This window comes from Magnolia sinica, chromosome 3 (genome assembly GCF_029962835.1).
Source record: "Magnolia sinica isolate HGM2019 chromosome 3, MsV1, whole genome shotgun sequence".
Taxonomy (NCBI): Eukaryota; Viridiplantae; Streptophyta; class Magnoliopsida; order Magnoliales; family Magnoliaceae; genus Magnolia; species Magnolia sinica.
Genome location: NC_080575.1, coordinates 89,133,450 through 89,152,631, shown reverse-complemented (window position 1 = coordinate 89,152,631; position 19,182 = coordinate 89,133,450). Strand labels below are relative to the sequence as shown.

Sequence of the window (19,182 nt, the reverse complement as noted above, 5' to 3'; positions counted from 1 at the left end):
TCCGAGCACCAGTCAGAGTATACTAGAGGAGGAGAGCTCCCATTTCTTTATGGCTAGGTGATGCATACATGGGGCCCTGCGGGCCCAATTCGAGTGCCTAGCCCGTTGAAGACTCCACATGCGTGATTATGCATCTTTGAAGGCCCCACATTGGGAAGATGCATGTGGGCTACGCAGTTGGATCATCGTCATTGGACATCTTAATCATGGACCATTCTAATTGTTGGATCATCATTATTAAACATCTTGATCGTGGGCTACGAAATAGTTTAGTTTATTTAGTTGTTTATATGTTTGTTATTTCTTTCATTTAACTTATATTTTTGCTGAGTTTATGTGAAACTTTTTATCTAAGAGCGTCTTTTTGTAAAATATCTTTCCTGAGACTATATGAGGCTTGGACGTCCACACCCTGGCCCATTATTACATATGAAAAAAAAAAAAAAATCTTTTTCTTTGCTTTGTGATGAAGTAAAACCTCCTATGATTAAAACAATTTGGTGTGATGCTATGGAGTGATTCCTAGTTATCATTCTCTTTCATTCTTCTCTTCTTCCCCATCAACATACAATCCCAATATATATCCTTGTTTAGTTTAGTTTTGTTTTTTTTTTTTTTTTTTTTTTTTTTTTTTTTTTTTGGTTTTTTTTCCAACCCTCACCTTAAAAACCCCACATCTAAACCCTCTAAAACCCTAATCCTAATCCCCCCCCCCCCCCCAAACAAAAAAAAATCCAAATTTCGCAAAACCCTAATTTTTTTTCCTTCCAAAATCCCCAAATCCCAAAACCCCAGTACTTAAACTCTTTAACAAACCAAAAAACTCCCTCTAGAATTAGATCAATTCCTATGCTAGATGGAAATCGTACCTTCCATAGGTCCTATCTAATCATGTTTTATAAGATCTAAGTGACGGGTCGTGATTTAATCTTGAATATGAGCATAGTTTAATACTTGAATTCATTAAGCTTATGAATAATTAGCATTATTTTGTGCTTTTAATTGTTCTAGTTAATCCATTGATCATCTTATGCATCATTCTAGGTAAGATCATCTGTCCTCCATCAGATTTCTTGGGTTTTGCACCCCTCGAGTTCAGGGTGATTTCCTTCTCTGATGTTGTGATGGATTGGAATCCATTTATTCCATTGCAAATTAGGTTTTCATGTTATGATGGATTGGAATACATGCGCGTGCACACACACACATGCCTACTCTGCTTAGCAATTGGATCTCTATTAGCAGGACTGGGATAGATAAGGTTTAGCTACATGCATAGAGATAATATATTAGGCAGACCATCCCATAAATTAATGGAATCTATAGGCACCATTGATGCGTAAAAGAGGGATGTTATTAAAGACTCGCTTGTCTAATACAGTTTCTCGTTTTTCTGTGCTAGTTATTTATAGATTTAAAACTCTACTAGCAATTACAGTGGTATGCAGTTTTCATCCATTTGGTTTTTTCTTTTCCTGTTGGTCTTCAAGGGCCATCTCATCTGTGAAAGAAGTCTTTGACTTTTAATAATGACAGTCTGCTTCCTAAACCCCATCTGCATTTTCTCCAGGGTTTGAGTTATAATGGCATCGGGAGTCTTATGGGTTTGATGCATACGGCGGGAACAGTTTTAGATTCACTTCCTCCATCACGATCGACTCTCCTGTCATCATTTATGATGCCTAATCAGCCAAATGTAAGATAGAAATCCATTAAGCATATCCCCCGTTCCGACGATAATATCATAAGCAACTACTTCAAACTTTGCCAAGGGTACGTTCAGACACACCCTCAAAAGGGGTGTTTGACGCCTAAGTGCTGTTTTGAGCCATCAGTTGTGTTGTGCGCTTGGATGCACTTCCGCAAAAGCTGTTTTGATCCCCACTCGTTGAAATAGTCGCTAAAAATCCCACTCGCCAAAAACCCCTTTTGCAAAGGCGCCGTTTGGTTTTCGGCAAGTCGACCAACAAAATTATGGAGAGAACTACTTTTGAGGAAACCTCCTTTTGTGGAGGTTGCATCCAAACGGGCCCTAACTGGTGTTCATGACCACGACTCTATCCTGTCGGGTAATTTATCCTATTTTGGCAGGAACTGAGTTGTTTTGTATGTGTTACTGATTAGAAACGAATTGAAGAGCTCTCATCTTACATAGTGGCATCCATTTGTAGGGTCTATGACTATGTTGACTAAAAAATTCTTTGGTTCTTCTTAAACAATGTCTCTTGAATGATTCTGCATTATTTCCTTGTTTAAATGGAGGTTAAAGGTAGCACCTTAACTGATGGAGCAAGGGCCTTAGCTAAGCATGTTAACAGGAGCAGCGATGGCTGGTGGGGTAATTTTGGTGGAAATGGTAAGCATGTTTTCAAACATTCCCTCTAATTCCACAATAAACTGTTTTTCTACTGGTTGGTGGACAGTGAACTATGTGTGAATGACCATTAATGTGATCCTTTTCCTACCTTTAGAAATATTGCAATTCATTTTCTTTTAACTTGTGTTATCAATGGCATTGACGCTAAATTTCTGCTTCTTCAGATTCTGATAAAAACAGACTCGCCCTAAATTTAATCAGCCGCTTAATTACTCATTGTTGCTGGATGAATACGTATGTAATTCAACCCCACGACTGTGTCTTTGAGATAAGGGTCGTTGAAGGTTACGGTGCACGGTGGTCTAAAGATGGTTCAAAGGTACATGTCATCCTATAGCAGAACTTATTTTCTGAATAAACAGCAGCTAGTCTTCTTGTTGAGTCATGTATGTGGGCATGTGAGCATGAATGATATTGATACATGTGTTCTTTACTGGAAACAATGACTTCAAGATACCCAATCATCAACAAGTACATACGGAGTGCATGAGTATGTCTTGGGCATGTGCCACAAACATTAGAAGTGAAGTGTCGGGCATATGCATGATGCCATTTTCTGGAATGTACAAGTAAAAATGTAAATTAGTTGTCGGGCCTCATTGGAGTTTTTGGTTCCAATGGGGTGGAGGTACATGCCCTATGTGATGGGGACATCAGAGGATTTACTCGGGTATACCAGAGACGGAGACGACCATCTACATCAGCGTAACTTTCTTTGTGGATGGGAGATGAGTTCCAGATGGGGCTCGCTAGGCCATTTTGAAGACCCCACATATATTGGACGTGCATCAGGAAGACCCCACTTTGGGATGATACATGTGGGCTGCTTAAGAGACCATTTTAGTCATAGGATTTTTATTCGGTGTCGATCCAACCGTTAAATCTTGTCGATCAGGTCATCGGGCCGCCGGATTTTCTAGATCGGAGCCCCTTGGACTCTGATCTTGCTTTATTTATGTTTTTTTAAAAAAATTATTATTATTATTTTTAGGATTTATTTGATAGTTGAGATTGATAATAAATATTTTAGTTTTCTTATTTTGGATGATGAGCCATTTTACTTAAGTGAGTGTCATAGTTGTAATTATTTCGAATTTTTAATTATAAAAGCACAAGGGGGTAGAGGTCCAACCCTAGTGACGTTATTGAAAAAAAAAAAAAACCTCTCTTGTATAAAGGAATTTTCCTTATTGTGTTTTAGGGTTTTCGAAAAAACCTTCACTTCCAATTGAATTGTTGAAGGGTAGAAGCTTGTTTGGTGGTGGATTCCTCAAGGTACATCATTCCTCTTTCTTTTCTTCGAAAGGTATTCTTCTTCTTCTCGTCTTCTTCTTTCCCATTCCATTACAACCTTCTCAACCCATCAAAACCCTACTCAATCCTCCCTCTCTTTCTTCTCTTTTACCTAGACACATATGGGCCTTTGTTTGGAGTTTTCCCTCTTTGATTTTTCATCCAAAACTCCCTAATCCCTAGATCCTTTGAATCCCTAAAAAACCCCATTTCTAAATCTCCACTCATGAATACAAAACCCTAATGAAAATCTGAATTTTTGTGAAACTTTCCCCAAACCAGAATTTTGGGTAGAAGCTTGTTTGGTGGTGGATTCCTCAAGGTACATCATTCCTCTTTCTCTTCTTTAAAAGGTATTCTTCTTCTTCTCTTGTCTTCTTCTTTCCCATTCCATTACAACCTTCTAAACCCATCAAAACCCCACTCAATCCTCCCTCTCTTTCGTCTCTTTTACCTAGACACATATGGGCCTTTGTTTGGAGTTTTCCCTCTTTGATTTTTCATCCAAAACTCCCTAATACCTAGATCCTTTGAATCCCTAAAAAACCCCATTCCTAAATCTCCACCCATGAGTACAAAACCCTAATGAAAATCTGAATTTTTGTGAAACTTTCCCCAAACCAGAATTTTGCTTGCATCTTTGTGTATTCACGTGGTTGTTGCATTACCCATGCTAGATTGGAAGTCCCTACTTACAAGGATCCTTACTCCTGCTCCCGTGGTAGACTCTTAGGAGTTTCAACACTCAGTCAAGGGTTTAAGTATCCATAGGTGGTGAAATCCCACTGCGATGTGAGTGTGTGTGCGTCTGTAAAAAAAAAGAAAAAGAAAAAAAAGTCCCTACTTACAAGTGGGCCACTCTTGAATTATTTTATATTTTTGTGTACCGCATATGTGATAACCTAGGATCTTTGTGTTATAACTCTGAATTTTCAAATTCATTATGTGGATATGCTTGATTTTACATGTCGATTGCTGAAATTAATGTGTAATTGATCTCTCATCTTGTATCCTAGGATAGTTTCCATAATCCTACATCACTATGCCAAGGGATTAGAGAGCTAAAAAAATTGTTCCCACCCCCTTCTATCCCTGAAGGTGACTCAAAGAATATTATCTATTGGGCTAGCTTGTCTGTCGCTTACCCTTGGTACTTTCACTGTTGGATAGAGGAGATTAGGGAGGATTAAGGGGACCATCTCGGTCTCCTTTTCTCACATTTGCAGAGAAAGGAATCATGTGGCAGATTATTCAGCAAAGAAAGAGACTCCCTATCCATTTTGTAATCTTTTTCGGTGCAAAGAAAATATTTTAATCTTCCAAAAAAAAAAAGAAAAAAAAAGAAACGAAAAGAAAACATAGTTGTTTGTAACCACATGAATGCAGAAATAAACATCAACTCTAAATAGAAATCCATTGTTTGGCATTAATCAATCTTGACCGGGTTCATTTGTTGTATGATCAATGGGGAAGGGTAGAGTTGATTATTGAATGAGATGAAAATAATCCCAGGTACACCCATTTTTTAAATGTACATAACATGGTTCTTTAAATCCACATGACTATAGAAATAAGCATCACTTCTAAATAGATAAACCATTGCTTGCCATTAATCAATCCTGACCATGTTCATTTGCTGTATGATCAATGGTGAAGGGTAGATTCCATTGTTGGATGAGATTAAAATATCCAAAATACACCCATTTTTGACATGTATGAGTAACAGAGAATCAGATGACTGCAGAAATAAAAATCATCTCTAGAAGCAAATTCATTGCTTGCCAATGCTGACCAGGTTTGTTTGTTGTATGATCAATAGGTTACTGCAGAGTCCATTTTAGAATGAGATACAAATGCCCCAAAATATGGAAAAACAGGTAAGAGAACTAAAAAGACTAAAGAAGAATTCCCAAAAAAACCTATGGCCATATCCAACCTAGAATACATGCATTTTGCATGTTCTGTGTGGATATATATTGACCTTGATCTTTGTTCCATTGATCAATAGTAATAAATTATTCAGGAATGAACATTTTCTTCTTCTTTTTCTTGTTCTCCTTGTTCTTGTTCTTCTTCTTTCACCGGACCAATAGTTCTGTTACTGGTAGAATTCCTGTGCGAAATTCATTTGTATGACCTGTAACCTGCTCTATATGGTCCTCAAACGTCTAAAGCCCAAGCAATCAGTGGTAGTCTGGGTCATGCCTTTCTGTTACATTTAATATAGAAGGACCTGGATCCTTTGACCAAGAGTTTTGAATACAAGAGGGACTGAAACACCCCTTAATCCATCTCTACTCGTGAATTTATAGGGATGTCTTTATCTTATCTTGAGAGGGCCACCTTTCCATCCACAAACAAGGTGCCACCATGTGGATGGCATTCTGGTAGCATGTCCTTTGTAATATTTGTATCTGAGTATCATGGCCTGATAGTGCTGGTGCTTCTTAGCTCCTCTTCTTCCTGCCTCCAGCTATTGCTAGTACGTGTCGATGTGTCCATGAAGACAAACTTGAGCATTTTCAGTTGTCAATTAGTTTATTTGCTAGATTTCAATTATAATAAGCTTCTAGAAGAGGGAGGTGCAGGCATAAGAGATTTAGAATTCATGAACCTTACTCTTCTTGGGAAGTGGTGGTGGATATTTGAAATTGAAGAGGGCACTTTCTAAAGGGAAATTGTAAAGCCTCGTTCCTTTTTGTACTCTTTCGAGCGCGTGTGCACGATGTCCGGCGACCCTGGCAGGCCCTGGACTGCCTGTGCTTAGTGCGCACTCGAGCGACCTGAACCTCAAGACACCAAAACCTACGCTGTAGTGACCGCCCCGTCACCTCAATCGTGAAGGTACCAATTGCGTGTCTATGCGGAGCTCTGTTAGGCCAATATGACACAGAATTGTGTGTGCATGTGCGCAAATACTCCTCATTCATAGCCTTTTTTTTTTCCCATCTTTTCCATCATGCTTATGTCACCTAGATAATGTCACACACCCACCTTTTTCTAGAAACCTCTAAACAAGGCTTATTAGCCCCTAACTTATGCTTAAGTACATTAATCATCCATATTTTTCAAAAGTCAAAAGAGCCCATACCTCATTTTCCTTAAATTAAGGAGAAAAAAACATATTACCTTTATCAGGTGTCCTAATCCCAAGCTTACCTGAATTAATGAAGGTTCGAGATAATTAATCCCAACACATTTTTCCCAAAGTCAAAGAAACCTATGCCTAAGCCCATACCCCTTTGCCCCCCTTTAACCATGGTGTAGGAACTAGCCTTGGTTTGTTCTCTACAACTAACCCTAGGTAGTTTCATTAATTAGGGTAAGCTTGGGGTTAGGATATTTAATAAAGGTAACATGTTACTTTCTCCTTAATTCAAGGAAAATGAGTTGTGGGCTCTTTTGACTTTTGAAAAATGAATGGTTAGGGTACTTAAGCATGAGTTATGGGCTAATAAGCCTTGTTTAGTTCCTTAATGGTTTTTAGAAAAAGGTGGGTGGGCGATATTATCTAGGCGACATAACCATGATGAAAAAGATGAGGAAAAAGGCCTTGAATGAGGGGTATTTGTGCACATGCACACACGATACTCTTTGTGCTGTATTGCCATATTGGAGTGTCACATGAACGCACGGGTGGTACCTTCGTGATCAAGGTGATGGGGTGGTCGCTACGGTGTAGGTTTCAGGGTCTTGTGGTTTGGGTCACTTGGGTGTGCACTGAGCATAGGCAATCTAGGGTCTGCTAGGGGTGGCAGACATAACTCACACGCACTTAGAAGGGTACGGAAAGGAATGGGGCTTTATAGAAATCGTTGCTAGTAAGTATGGTTGTTAGGCTGGGGGTTGGGGCACAAGGGATTCTTCCCTATATAGAGCCTCATCTATTTAGAAAGGGGTCTATAGCGTGAAGTCTAAGGTTCTGGATGGTATGGGCTTCTCCCTTAGTAGTAGGGAGAGGATTCGTGTGCGGCCTGAAGATAGTAACCTTGCATGAGGCTTTTCTAAGGATCGCCAACCCATCTACGGATAGTGATATTAGGGTTGCTAATTGCTTCACATTTCGTGGTGACATTGTTGTCTGGTCTTCCCCTTGCCGCAAGTTCCTTCTTGATGATGAAGTGGAGGAATTTATTCAACTTTTAGATTAAATGCAGCCATGTCAGCTAGTGGGTGGGGAATAGGATAAGTTGGTGTGGAGGAAGGATAGCTTTGATCGTTTCTTGGTTTGATCCCTCTACTATTCCCTCATCCCTCAAAAGGGGGAATGACGAGTTTGAGAAGAAACGTCATGTGTGGTCCTGCGGGGCCCCTCCCAAGGTAGTGACGTTTGCTTGGCTTGTTGGTAAGGAAAGGGTCTTGATTGTGGATAAAACTATCCTTGGTTATCTCTAACATTTGGCTATTATATATGGTGAATTCGGAGTCAGTTAACCACCTCTTCATCCATTGCCAACTAGCATGATTTGTATGGTGTGGATTTCTTAGAAGCCTCAAAGTTACGTGCAATGTTTTAAATATCGATGATATCTGCCGATATATCCCACGATATATCTTGTATCCCACCTGTGCGATTCGAAACGTACAGATAGTGCCGATATATCCCACATGTTCGATCAAGTGAGCATTTTCAATTTCCTATCCTTTTTTTTTTTTTGAAATTATGTTAAATCAGTGTCAAATGGTTATAAATCCATTGGTTCTTCATGATTTGCATGAAAAATCATGGATTTGGAGCTTTGATTTTGATATCCATTGGTTCTTCATTTTTTATTTTTTTTATTTTTATTTTTATTTTTTTTTAAATTTAAAAATTTTAATTTAATTTAATTTAATTTATAAAGATGGTGGCATGAACTCCTCGAACATTTGACATAAAGGTTAAGAATCCATCTCGTCAACCAACCAACCAACCAACATTGGTCCTTCATGTTCTCCATGTTTTTTTCGAAGTTTTCCTTCAACCAGCTGTCAATTGAGACTAATTTTGAAGTATTTAGGGTATTTGATGAAATGATCATCACTTACACTCTAATTTCAAATTTTGAATGTAAGTGGTCCAATTTAGGAAAAAAAATTGAAAATTTCCCAATTTCTCCCAAATTGCTTGCAATGCTACAATCAAGCATGTCTGATGGCTGATCTATTGATTTGTTAAGTCCTCGTCAATTTTTGGAAAACAGAAATTATTTCTTAATTAAAAAATATTAAAATAATATATATTTTTTCGAAATTTTCTTTCAACCAGTTGTTAATTGAGACTAATTTCGAAATATTTAGGAGTCTTTGATGAAATGATCATCACATATGCTCTAAATGTTATGCATTCAATTTGAATATAATTACATTAGTTCAATTAGACAACGCATAGCTTTGGACCCTATACAAAAGAAACTTATTATGTGCACTCCTCTTTTGAGATTTTATAATTTCAAAGTGTGTATCAAGGTCTTTTTTAACAATCCCTGAAGTTTCATTGAAAAATTCAACCATTTCCTTAATGTTTCCCCATGTTTCCCAAAAAGTGCAATAAATTAACTGATACAAACAATATATACCGTGCGATAAGCGATACATATCTATGTCCTAAGGATGCGATATGTAACGTGATACCGATATTTCGAACATTGGTTACGTGGACTTGCCAAACTCAATGGGGGATTTTCTCATGGCCTGGCATGGGATGGGTCTTCCAAAGCAAGTTGGGGCTCTTTGGAGACAGTTTGCTTGTTGGTCTTTGGGCTATTTTTGAAGAGAGTAATGGGAGATGCTTCCATAATAAGAGCCATAGTGCGGAGCATGTATTAAGTAGGGCGATGTTGTCTAGCATGGATTGGGCTTCTTGTATAGATGTTTTAAAATGATGTTCCTTTTCTTTTTAGGGCTGTAAGTTTTTCGCCATCTCGGTGCTTCTTAATAAAATATCTGTTATCTTTCAAAAAAAAAAAAAACACTTCTAGAATGGAAGAGCTTATTTTGGCCATTTTTTAGTTATCAAGCGTGTTTACATGGCACACATGTATGAGATGGGCCATATACTGGTTATCACATCTGTTGAGCCTTATCGTGGAGGGGTCGTACCCCGAAATCACAATGGTCAGACGATCCTACTAGCTGACTAGTGGACTTGCTCATTACAAATGCACGACAATAAGAAGTCCAAACAGTCAATAGCAACAGATGATCAGATTGCTGAGAATTATTGGGTATGGTCCATCCATGGTGGAGCCCAACAGTTGTGGTGCTTAGTACACTTGTGTTGATATAAAACTAGAGAATGCTAGATAACTAACATGCATGCATTTAACAGTATGGTCTTATCTCTTCTATAAATATGGTCAGTATATAAGTTCATTACTATATTTTGTTAAATAAAATACATTTTAAAGTACCCAAGATTATCTGGAGATGCTTACTAGGGCAGCTTTGTTTCTTGACTTTTCCCAGAAGGAGGACTTCCCTGCTCATTTTGTTGCTCTGTTTTGCTATTCCAGTAACTGAAGATGGGGTGGTAGCAGTTTAAATTTACACAGTTGACAGTGTGATTTGAATTGCATAGAATATTCAGTTGGAGAAAACAAATTTTCGATTAGGCCAATCATAGTTGTGGGCATTGTTTTAAATATCGACGATATCAGCTGATATATCCCATGATATATCTTGTATCCCACCTGTGCGATACGAAACGCACAGGTAGTGCCGATATATCCCACCTATTCGATCCAGTGAGAGTATTCAATTTTCGATCCATGCTCTTGTTGTAAATCATGTTAAACTAATGTCAGATGTTACAAATCGATCATCCTTCAGGTTTTCCATGAAAAATCATGTATTTGGAACTTCAATTTCGAGATTTGGGAGAGATGGGTCAAGTTGCAAAAATTAGGGAAAAATAAAAAATTCCCAATTTCTCACAAATCAGTTGCAATCCTTGTATCCAAACACAAAATTAAACATGTAACTTGATCTAGTGATTCTTCTTTTCGCTTTTGAATGTATTTCTTGCGTTTCCATACATGTCTTCTTACGTTTATAAATTATATGAATAGACCTTGAATATACTTGCATCAATTCAGTTGGAAAGTACATATATTAGGATCCCATACAAAGGAAACCCTTATTATGTGGTTCTTTTTTTTGTAATGTTTTGATTTATAAGTGTAAATTGATGTCTTTTCAACAATCCTTGAAGTTTCATTGAAAAATTCGACCAATTTCCCAATTTTCCCATGTTTCCCAACAACAGCGATATATTACACGATACAACCGATATATCCCATGTGATAACTGATATTTATTTGTATCGGTGCGATACTTTACGCGATAACGATATTTAAAACATTGGTTGTGGGGCCTGCCTTTCTGTGATCCATTCCGTTCGTTGGGTGGGACCTGCAGTAAAAAAAATTTAAAAAAAAATCTGAAAGATAATAAAATTTTCACTAAAAGAGTGCCACAAGCGCTGAAGAGGCACTGATTATTTCTCTCCCAAATGGACCACAAAATGACCAACAAGGAAGAAGCTTGTTGGGTGTTTTCAAGATGTCTTGGGCAATGCCAGGAAACGTTGAGGATTTATTTCTAGCTTGGCACGGCGACTGGTCTGGAAGAGAAGGGAAGAAGCTTTAGGTAGGATCCATCATGAAAGGTCCATTCCCCAAATATTTCTCCTGACAGAAAAATCTTGTATAAAATACCAGTGCCTTTGTTTCTCTCAATGGAGGTAGACTGCTAGTTAAACCATGTCCATTGGCAAGCCTCTGGTCCAGCTAAGACCATCTGATGGAGAAGAATTTTTGGGCCTGGCTTATCTATAATCACTAATGAACGCAGATTTAGGATTCTTTGACTCAGCCTCCTCGCCAGAATCCAGTTGAGTAAGGGGTGAATACGCAAAACTCATCCTAGTTTTGGGGGGTGTCTTGACTGTGGACTTGCGGTGTTGAGCAGTATTGGGTCTAGCCGAGTCTGAGTCAACTCAGACGAGTTGCATCTGACTCATCCAAATCATCAATCCAAGATAACGATGGCCAGCAGGTGAATGGTCAAGAATCAAGTCTGCAGAATGGTGGCCCCCACATGTACAATTGTTGGGCCAATCCTAAAATGTTTTGATGGTTTTAGAAGCATCACCTCTGGTTTTATATGCCGAAAGGAGATGAATGGAATTATGTAAAAAATAATAATGTCTGATAAGTCTGGATACTCAACAGTCTGTTTACTGGATGAAAATGTCACTGAATGTTATTAATAGACTTAAAAATAGATGTTTTGTTTAATTCGACTAGGTCTTTCTTTCTTCAATTTTGAAGTATTTAGTTACAATTTGATATTTTTCTCCCAATTACAAGCAATCTCACTATCTAATTTTATATGATATGAAGATTTTGATCCTTGTAGCCTTGAGCAGCAGTTATAATCATTGGAATGACCGCATACAGCCATAGGATGAGAAATTTATCATGATGCGCCTTTTTTACCCCTGCCAATGCAAAACGTGGGCCCATGATGAAGATCATCTGATCCTGGAAACAGAACAATCTACATGTTGGGTGGGCCAAACCGTTGGAATCAATAGATGGCCGTTCGTCAGAACCAACATAGAGTTGTGACCCACCTGATGAGTGGATCGGCCTGATTTTCATGCTAGATGATTGTCACTATGCGTCCTGCCTTCCATGGCGGAAAAATGGTGTAGCATGGTAAATTCAGCATGCTGTGGTTGCATGCGGCGAAATACAAATATATAAATTGAAAGATATGCTACTGCCCATTGACTATGTTTTCTTGTGTTGTTATTGTTTCAGTTCATTGGGTTTCTGGAGCCATACACGAAGGATGGCCATTTAAAGGGATGGAAGCATTAGGCATCTGTTGTACTATTTTCATATGTGAAAAGCATCTAATGTCAAGGAAAGACTTTCTTTCTAAATTATACTGTGTGGAAGAAGGTGATGGCCCTCCAGTGGGCCCCACCATAGCTTGGAAATGAACGGTTAAAATAAATGACTGACATATCATGGTCAGTGACCAGAATTTCAGTATTTGAACGGTTAGATGGTTTTACTGATGTGGTCCACCAGATGAAAGGTTGCGCCTCTGATGGTGGGTAGAGCTGTACACGAATCGAGTTAGCTCGGTTAACTCGCTCAACTCAACTCGAAAAAACTTGACTTGGCTCGGCTTGAAACTGGGTTGGAGCCGAGTCGCGCTGATTTTTTGAGCTTGAAAAAATTTTGAGCTGAGTCCAAGCTAGATTGAGCTCGACTCGGCTCGGAACTTGACTCGAACTTGATTCGGTTCGAATCGATTCGTCTCTAATCGTGTTCACTTAATAAAAATATTTTGTAAATATTTAAATAAATTATATATTATATTATATTGTATGAAGAACATATCAGGCTAACATTTTTGTGCTTTCAGTTCATGCCAGTAGGAATGACCTTATGGACGGTTTGGATGGCATATAAACATCATGGTGGACCCTAGGGAGGTTTCAACTGTAGGCATTTCCCTATCCACTTTTCCTGTCGGAGCGGCCTGCCTGAGTCTTGGATCTGCCTCATTTTTGGGTCGTCCTAACATGCGATGACGAAACGGATGGATGGTGGTGGTGGTTTCTCACAAGCATCACGGTGGGCCCCACCTACTGAGCGGGGGAACTTCTGAGGCAGTGTCGCAGACTATCCGCGTTCGTGTAGTGCAGGTGGCTGCAAGGTTGGCTTATCCTCACAATGCTATAACCTGAAAAGCTTTGATCTTCTTTTCTGGGATCTTTTATCCACCGTCCATTTAATTAGTAATCTATTTGAAAATAATCTAATTATCAATCTGGACTGTCCGTGTACCTTTGATTTCCCATGATCTTATTAATATTATTCACTTTCGACAAACCACAAACTATAACGTACATGGGCAGAAAATGTACGAATTCTGATTAATTGGAAATGATTTGATCATCAATCTGGACCATTTGTCGTGTGCCCCGCCCCCCCCCCCCCCCCCCCAATGCCCATCCCTTTAAAAATTCACTTTGGATGATCATAACCGTTGACTAGTCCCAAAAAATGGATGGTCCAGATTGGTTATACTAGAGGAGGTATGCTCACTGATCTGGACCATCCAGCATGTGAGGCCAACCTCTGGTTGTCCATCCCTCGCAAAAATCACTTTGGTTAGATGCTCGTCAATGGTCGTACTGTTGATGTTACAAAAGTGAGCTCATTGATCCAAACCGTCCATCATTTAAGTCCACCTTTGATTAGCCATCCATCCATCTTGAAATCACTTTAAGCGGATGACCACTCCATCTGATCCATGTATAAGGAAAAAATAATAAAAATAAATACTGATAGTAGTATAAAAGGACGGATCATTCATCTAGGCCATCCATCATGTGGTGGAAAGGTCTGATAATCAACTTCACCTTCCATCATGTGAACCCACTTTTGATTGGCCATGGATAATAATCCTTACTAGTCCACAACATGATGGAATTTTTGTGTGGTTGTAATTGTATAACCGAGGTTTGTTCCAATACATGATGAGGTAGGAAATTAAGCCTTTGAATCTGGGCCATCTTCCAATGATCTAAACCGTTTATAAGACAAATCTCACTTTGTACGGTGGAAAGACAACAAACAAAAGGTCTCCATTGAATTATTTCAACCCCATTTATTATGCTAAGGTTACGGTGACCGTTCATGTTGAAAGCAAAAGAGCTAAAATTATCCAAGGGTTTAAATATTCAATCTGACAGCACAGCTTTTTCTGTGCATCGCCCATCCAAGGTAAACCGTTTGATTCATTCAAAAAGGTTCAAATCCAACGGCTAGAGTTAGGTCTGGAAGTATTCCACCAAAGTCATATTAAGCCAGTTTGTGAAAGTGAAACCCAGTCGCAGTTTGAGTTTCACTAGCTTTGCAAAGCCCACACGCGTGTACAAGTCCTAATGCACACGCCACCACACATGCCAATCAACTCATCAGGTGGGCCCCACTATAGATGCTACTGCCCAAAAATAAGGGTGTTGTGGTCCACCTGATGAGTGGACAGGCCTTTTTCTTGGGATAGGGAATCTACGTTGGGGATGGTGGACATATCATCGACGGTTACAAAACTGACACGTGGCATGTTCTGATATGTATGACTTTGTGCATGTATGTCCATGTCAGAAAGAGAGAGAGCCAAAAGGCTAAGGGTTCTAATCCATGTTTCAACTCTCTTAATGGTCCCAACACCTGTTGATATGGTTGTCGTTATAGTACCCAAAGGTTTGCTAATTCCACACGCGTGTGGAGCCATGCCCATCCACACGCAGGTACACGTGCCAACATGGAACACGTGTAAGATATCTGACTTTTCCCTCTGGTTGGAAATAATGCTTTAGATCTTCTTATGCAGTCTCCCTCTTAAGTTAGCCTACAATGTACAAATAAATTGGTGACCAAAACAATTTCTTCTAGCCGTCCATTTATGTCATATTCCTTGGAACACTCTGAGGCATGAAATGGCCTGATTTTTAGACCACAAGATCTAAATAGTGTGGCCCACCTGATGGAAAGATCTGATCTTGCACCCGCTCACGCATGGATGGGAAGGGGCTCATGTATTTTACATTGCAAAACACTCACATAGAGCAAGAACCGTTGCTTAAGACACCCATCTAGCAAAAAAATGTTTTTATCTTGCATTTGAAAACATTCAGGATGGATTATAGTGCATGTATTTTACTATGGTTTTCAATGCATAACTTTATGATACGAGATTCCTCACAGACATATTACAAACATAAGCTAATAGACATTTCGATTGAAGGAATGAATTCATGCATTTGAACTTTTCTTTGATGAGTGCCTGAGAGTTAGGGCTGCAACTTGGGTTTGGGTCAACCTGAATCCGACTGGGCTAACCTGAGTTCGGGATGGGATGTGTTGGGTTGGGTTGCTAGGTTCTTCCAGTTGAGTATGGTTGAAAAACTCCAACCCAATATGAAATTTGGTTGGGTTTAGGTTGAGCAATTCAGGTCAAGTTAGGTTGGTAGTAGACACACCCAGATCCATAGCTCCAGTGGTAGACTGAGTGAAAGATACCTCGTTTCAACACAGAGGTCTTGGCATTGATTCCCTAGTGGGGGGTGGCTAACAGTGAAGTGTGATCTGACAGTGGGTGTACTAACAAGCTAGCTAACAAAAAAAAAAAAGGTTGGTAGTAGACCCATGTATTTGGGTCAGGTTGGTTTGGTTAAGTATTGGGGTATTCAAGTCGGGGTCAGGTTGGACATCTTGGGTTAAAATTAAGGTTAGGTCATCTTGAAGTCAGGTTAGGGTTGGAATATTCCAACCCAATGTGAAATTAGATTAAGTTTGAGTTGAGCAATTCAGGTCAAGTCGGATTTAGAATAGTCACATGTATTTGGGTTGGGTTGGTTTGGATTAGGGTCAAGCATAGAGGTATTCAGATTGGGGTCACTTTTAACATTAACGCAGGGAAGGGCATGAAGCAATGAGAAGAAGATCATATTCTTCATCAAATAGGCAAAACATTGAATTCATAGGATATTTCTTAATGGACAAGACTATTAAAAAAAAAAACGAAACTGTATTGAGATATGATTCTCAGACTTTCCAATTACATCACTAATAAAGGATAAAAGAAGAATCAAAACCCTGATGTGTTTAGAAATTATTTGAAATAACAAAACCCTTCTAAAGTCTAATTTGCCCAAAATAGAAACATCTAGATAAACCTTGTCGGAGTATTTCCAACTTTATTGTAAGCAATTTTTTTAAAAAAGATGAAAATTGATTGCAAAAATAAAAGGATACGATGAAAATAAGAATTTATAAAAATAATAAAATTTTCTTAAAATCATAGTTTTGAAACGGAGGGTTACCTTTTCTGACGAAATGGACTAATTGACTGTGAAAGCATCGTTTCATGAAGAACGATAGGTCATGCACTTCGTGATGATGCTCAGATCAAAAGTTATGACTGATTTACAATTCACACTTCAGACACTAATTTTTCCTATTCGAAATGAATTTCTTCAAGTTGGACGCTCTTAGGGCTCAATTGCATCATGCCCTACATAAGATTTGGCCTATTTCCGGCAGACTACTTTCGTTTTCATTCGGACTTCTTTTGGTCCAATTGTACTAAGAATATATCTATGGCCTGCTCTACATTAGACATCTTGAGTTGGAATTAAGGTCAGGTGCTATTGAGGTTGCATTGGGCTTGAGTTGACCCTCAACATGACCGAAACTACTCGAGTTGCACTCCTAGTGAACAAACCTGGTCGAGTGCACTGCTAGTGAGAGTGTTCACACTAACTTGTATGATTCTATGTTCTCTTTTGTGTGTTTGTACATGAAATCCACCCTAATTCTCTAACTAAAAAAATATGCATGAAAGATTCAAATCCATCACACTAAAGCCATTGTCTCTCACTATCAAATGGTGGCTCTTAATCAATTGCAGACTAGGGTTTTAATAATGAGAAAGTGATTGATGGTCCTTGGGTGCTCTGCCTTACATGGCCCACGCTTTCTATAATCAGAACCCTTAGTTGTGTTCACCCCACTTTCGATGGCCCATGGTGCAAAAATCCCACATGAGTGGTTCCAATCACTGAGTATTGGACCACGCAAGTGCCGGGGACTTGTGGAGTCTATTTTGAGTGGTCCTGCAAGCTACGAAAATGGTCTTCTTCGTAGAGATGGTTCGGTTGTCCACCGGAAGTTATATAAAATTCAAAAAAATTAAATAAATAATGGCACCCTTGACGTGTATGCTATTAATTTTCAAATGGAAAGTACAAAAAGGCTCAATATATTATCATTAAAAAAAAAATAAAATCAATTTCATAAGCATAAGCTGACCCCAGATAATTTGGAAAAGGCTATGATGATGATGATCTTAACTACAAACCAATTTATATGCTTGGATTAGAATTTATAAAAAAAGATTTTTAGAAAAATCTCTTAAAACCCTGAGATATCTGAGGATTGATCATGACTGATGAAGTCATTGGGCAACAGATTCTATGGCTTGATATGTTTATGCACTATCATTCCTTTTCTCTTAGCCTAAGGTGGGTCTTTGTCTGATTGCAGACCATTTTTATTTTTAATCTTTGCAGTGGGGCCTACCTTTTGCATGGTTTGGACGTCATGCACAAGTTGCAACTTGTGATAAAGATTAGCCTGCACGACAAGTTAGCTTACCTACATTGGTAGGTAGTTTTGTTTCTCATATAGCCAGATATTCAATTACCCATTATACAAGAGTGCCTAATATTTCATGTACTGTTTGAATTTCATTATTTTAGCAACATTTATTAAATTCATGTGTTTTATAAACACAATATAAATAATTATATACAAAGCAACTGGGTTTTGAATTTTCTTTTTCCATGAAAATATGAAATAGGGATTATCAAGCATTTTAGTATGCACTTTCAATTGAAAATGGGTTGCAAGTATATTCTGAACGGACATATATATCTTAATTTCGATGAACATATAACTCTATCTTTTTTCTTAAGGCTTGTTTGAAATTGTATTTTCTGATAAACTCATTTTTCAAAAACTATGGGAAAGGAAACACTATTTCTCATGTTTATTTGTCAACAATATTTTCTTAAGATAGGAGCTGTTATTGTAACTAGTGTTGGGCACGGTGCAACTCAACTTGTCCGACTCCTTTAGATTCGAGTCAATCTGAACCGATTGGGTGAGTTGATTCGAATCGAGTTGACTTCGTCCAATCTGAACTCAAACCGAGTCGAGTTCGAGTCACCTAGTAGCTCAACTCGACTTGACCCAAAATCCAACTTAGTACTGACTCGACTCAATCTGAAACTCAACCATACATATATATTTAAAAATAAATAAATAAAAAATTAAAAAAAAAAAAAAAACTAACTCAGATCTGATGTTTCAGATATGAGATACCGTGTAGCTAATGGAGAGGCGGCAATTCTAGCAAGTGAATCTAGGTTTTGAGTTGTGATTTTAACCTGTGGATACCTGTTGCAGCCGATCGACTCGACTCAGCACGTGTGACTGAGTCAGACTCGATCCGGATTAGTCCAGGCTAGACCCGGACTCAGATCGGGTCAGGCATGCTTGACTCAGTACCAAGTCGGGTCAAGTTTAGCTGAGGCCTATTTCAAAACCGGATCGAGTCGAGTCAGCCCTAACTCGGTCCAACTCGACTCGATGCCCAGCTCTAATAGTAACTATGGACTCAGTTACATGTAAGGTCCCATATCACCAAGGGCACAAGTGTGCTGCTTGATATGTGGAGGCTGCACCGGGACCCACACATGTGGTTGGACCCTCACAAGTTCCGGCCGAAGAGATTTTTCACTAGTCACATGGGTACAGACAGTAGGAGCCAGCATTTCGAGCTGATATCATTGGGATTCGGCACTTGATCATGTCCCGGTCTCGCCCACCTGATCCATTGCTTCGAGTGGGCCACAGCATATGACTGAGAGGCTACAA

At 38.8% G+C, this 19,182-nt stretch overlaps 1 protein-coding gene across 13 annotated transcripts in view; it reads left to right on the top strand.

Moving 5' to 3' along the window:
* LOC131240181 (uncharacterized) overlaps positions 1 to 12,706 on the top strand; it is a 44,826-nt gene extending 32,120 nt beyond the window's left edge. For 3 of the 13 annotated variants that reach the window (XM_058238276.1, XM_058238284.1, XM_058238282.1), the window contains exons 8-11: positions 1,571 to 1,698; positions 2,259 to 2,356; positions 2,542 to 2,696; positions 12,478 to 12,706. In XM_058238276.1, coding sequence (XP_058094259.1) covers positions 1,571 to 1,698; positions 2,259 to 2,356; positions 2,542 to 2,696; positions 12,478 to 12,537 — 441 coding nt within the window. In that variant the 3' untranslated portion in view covers positions 12,538 to 12,706. Of the gene's footprint in view, positions 1 to 1,570; positions 1,699 to 2,091; positions 2,176 to 2,258; positions 2,357 to 2,541; positions 2,697 to 12,477 lie in introns of those variants that run through there. The other 10 variants (XM_058238275.1, XR_009168646.1, XR_009168647.1 and 7 more) reach the window with 10 other exon arrangements.
* Positions 12,707 to 19,182: the final 6,476 nt, after the last annotated feature.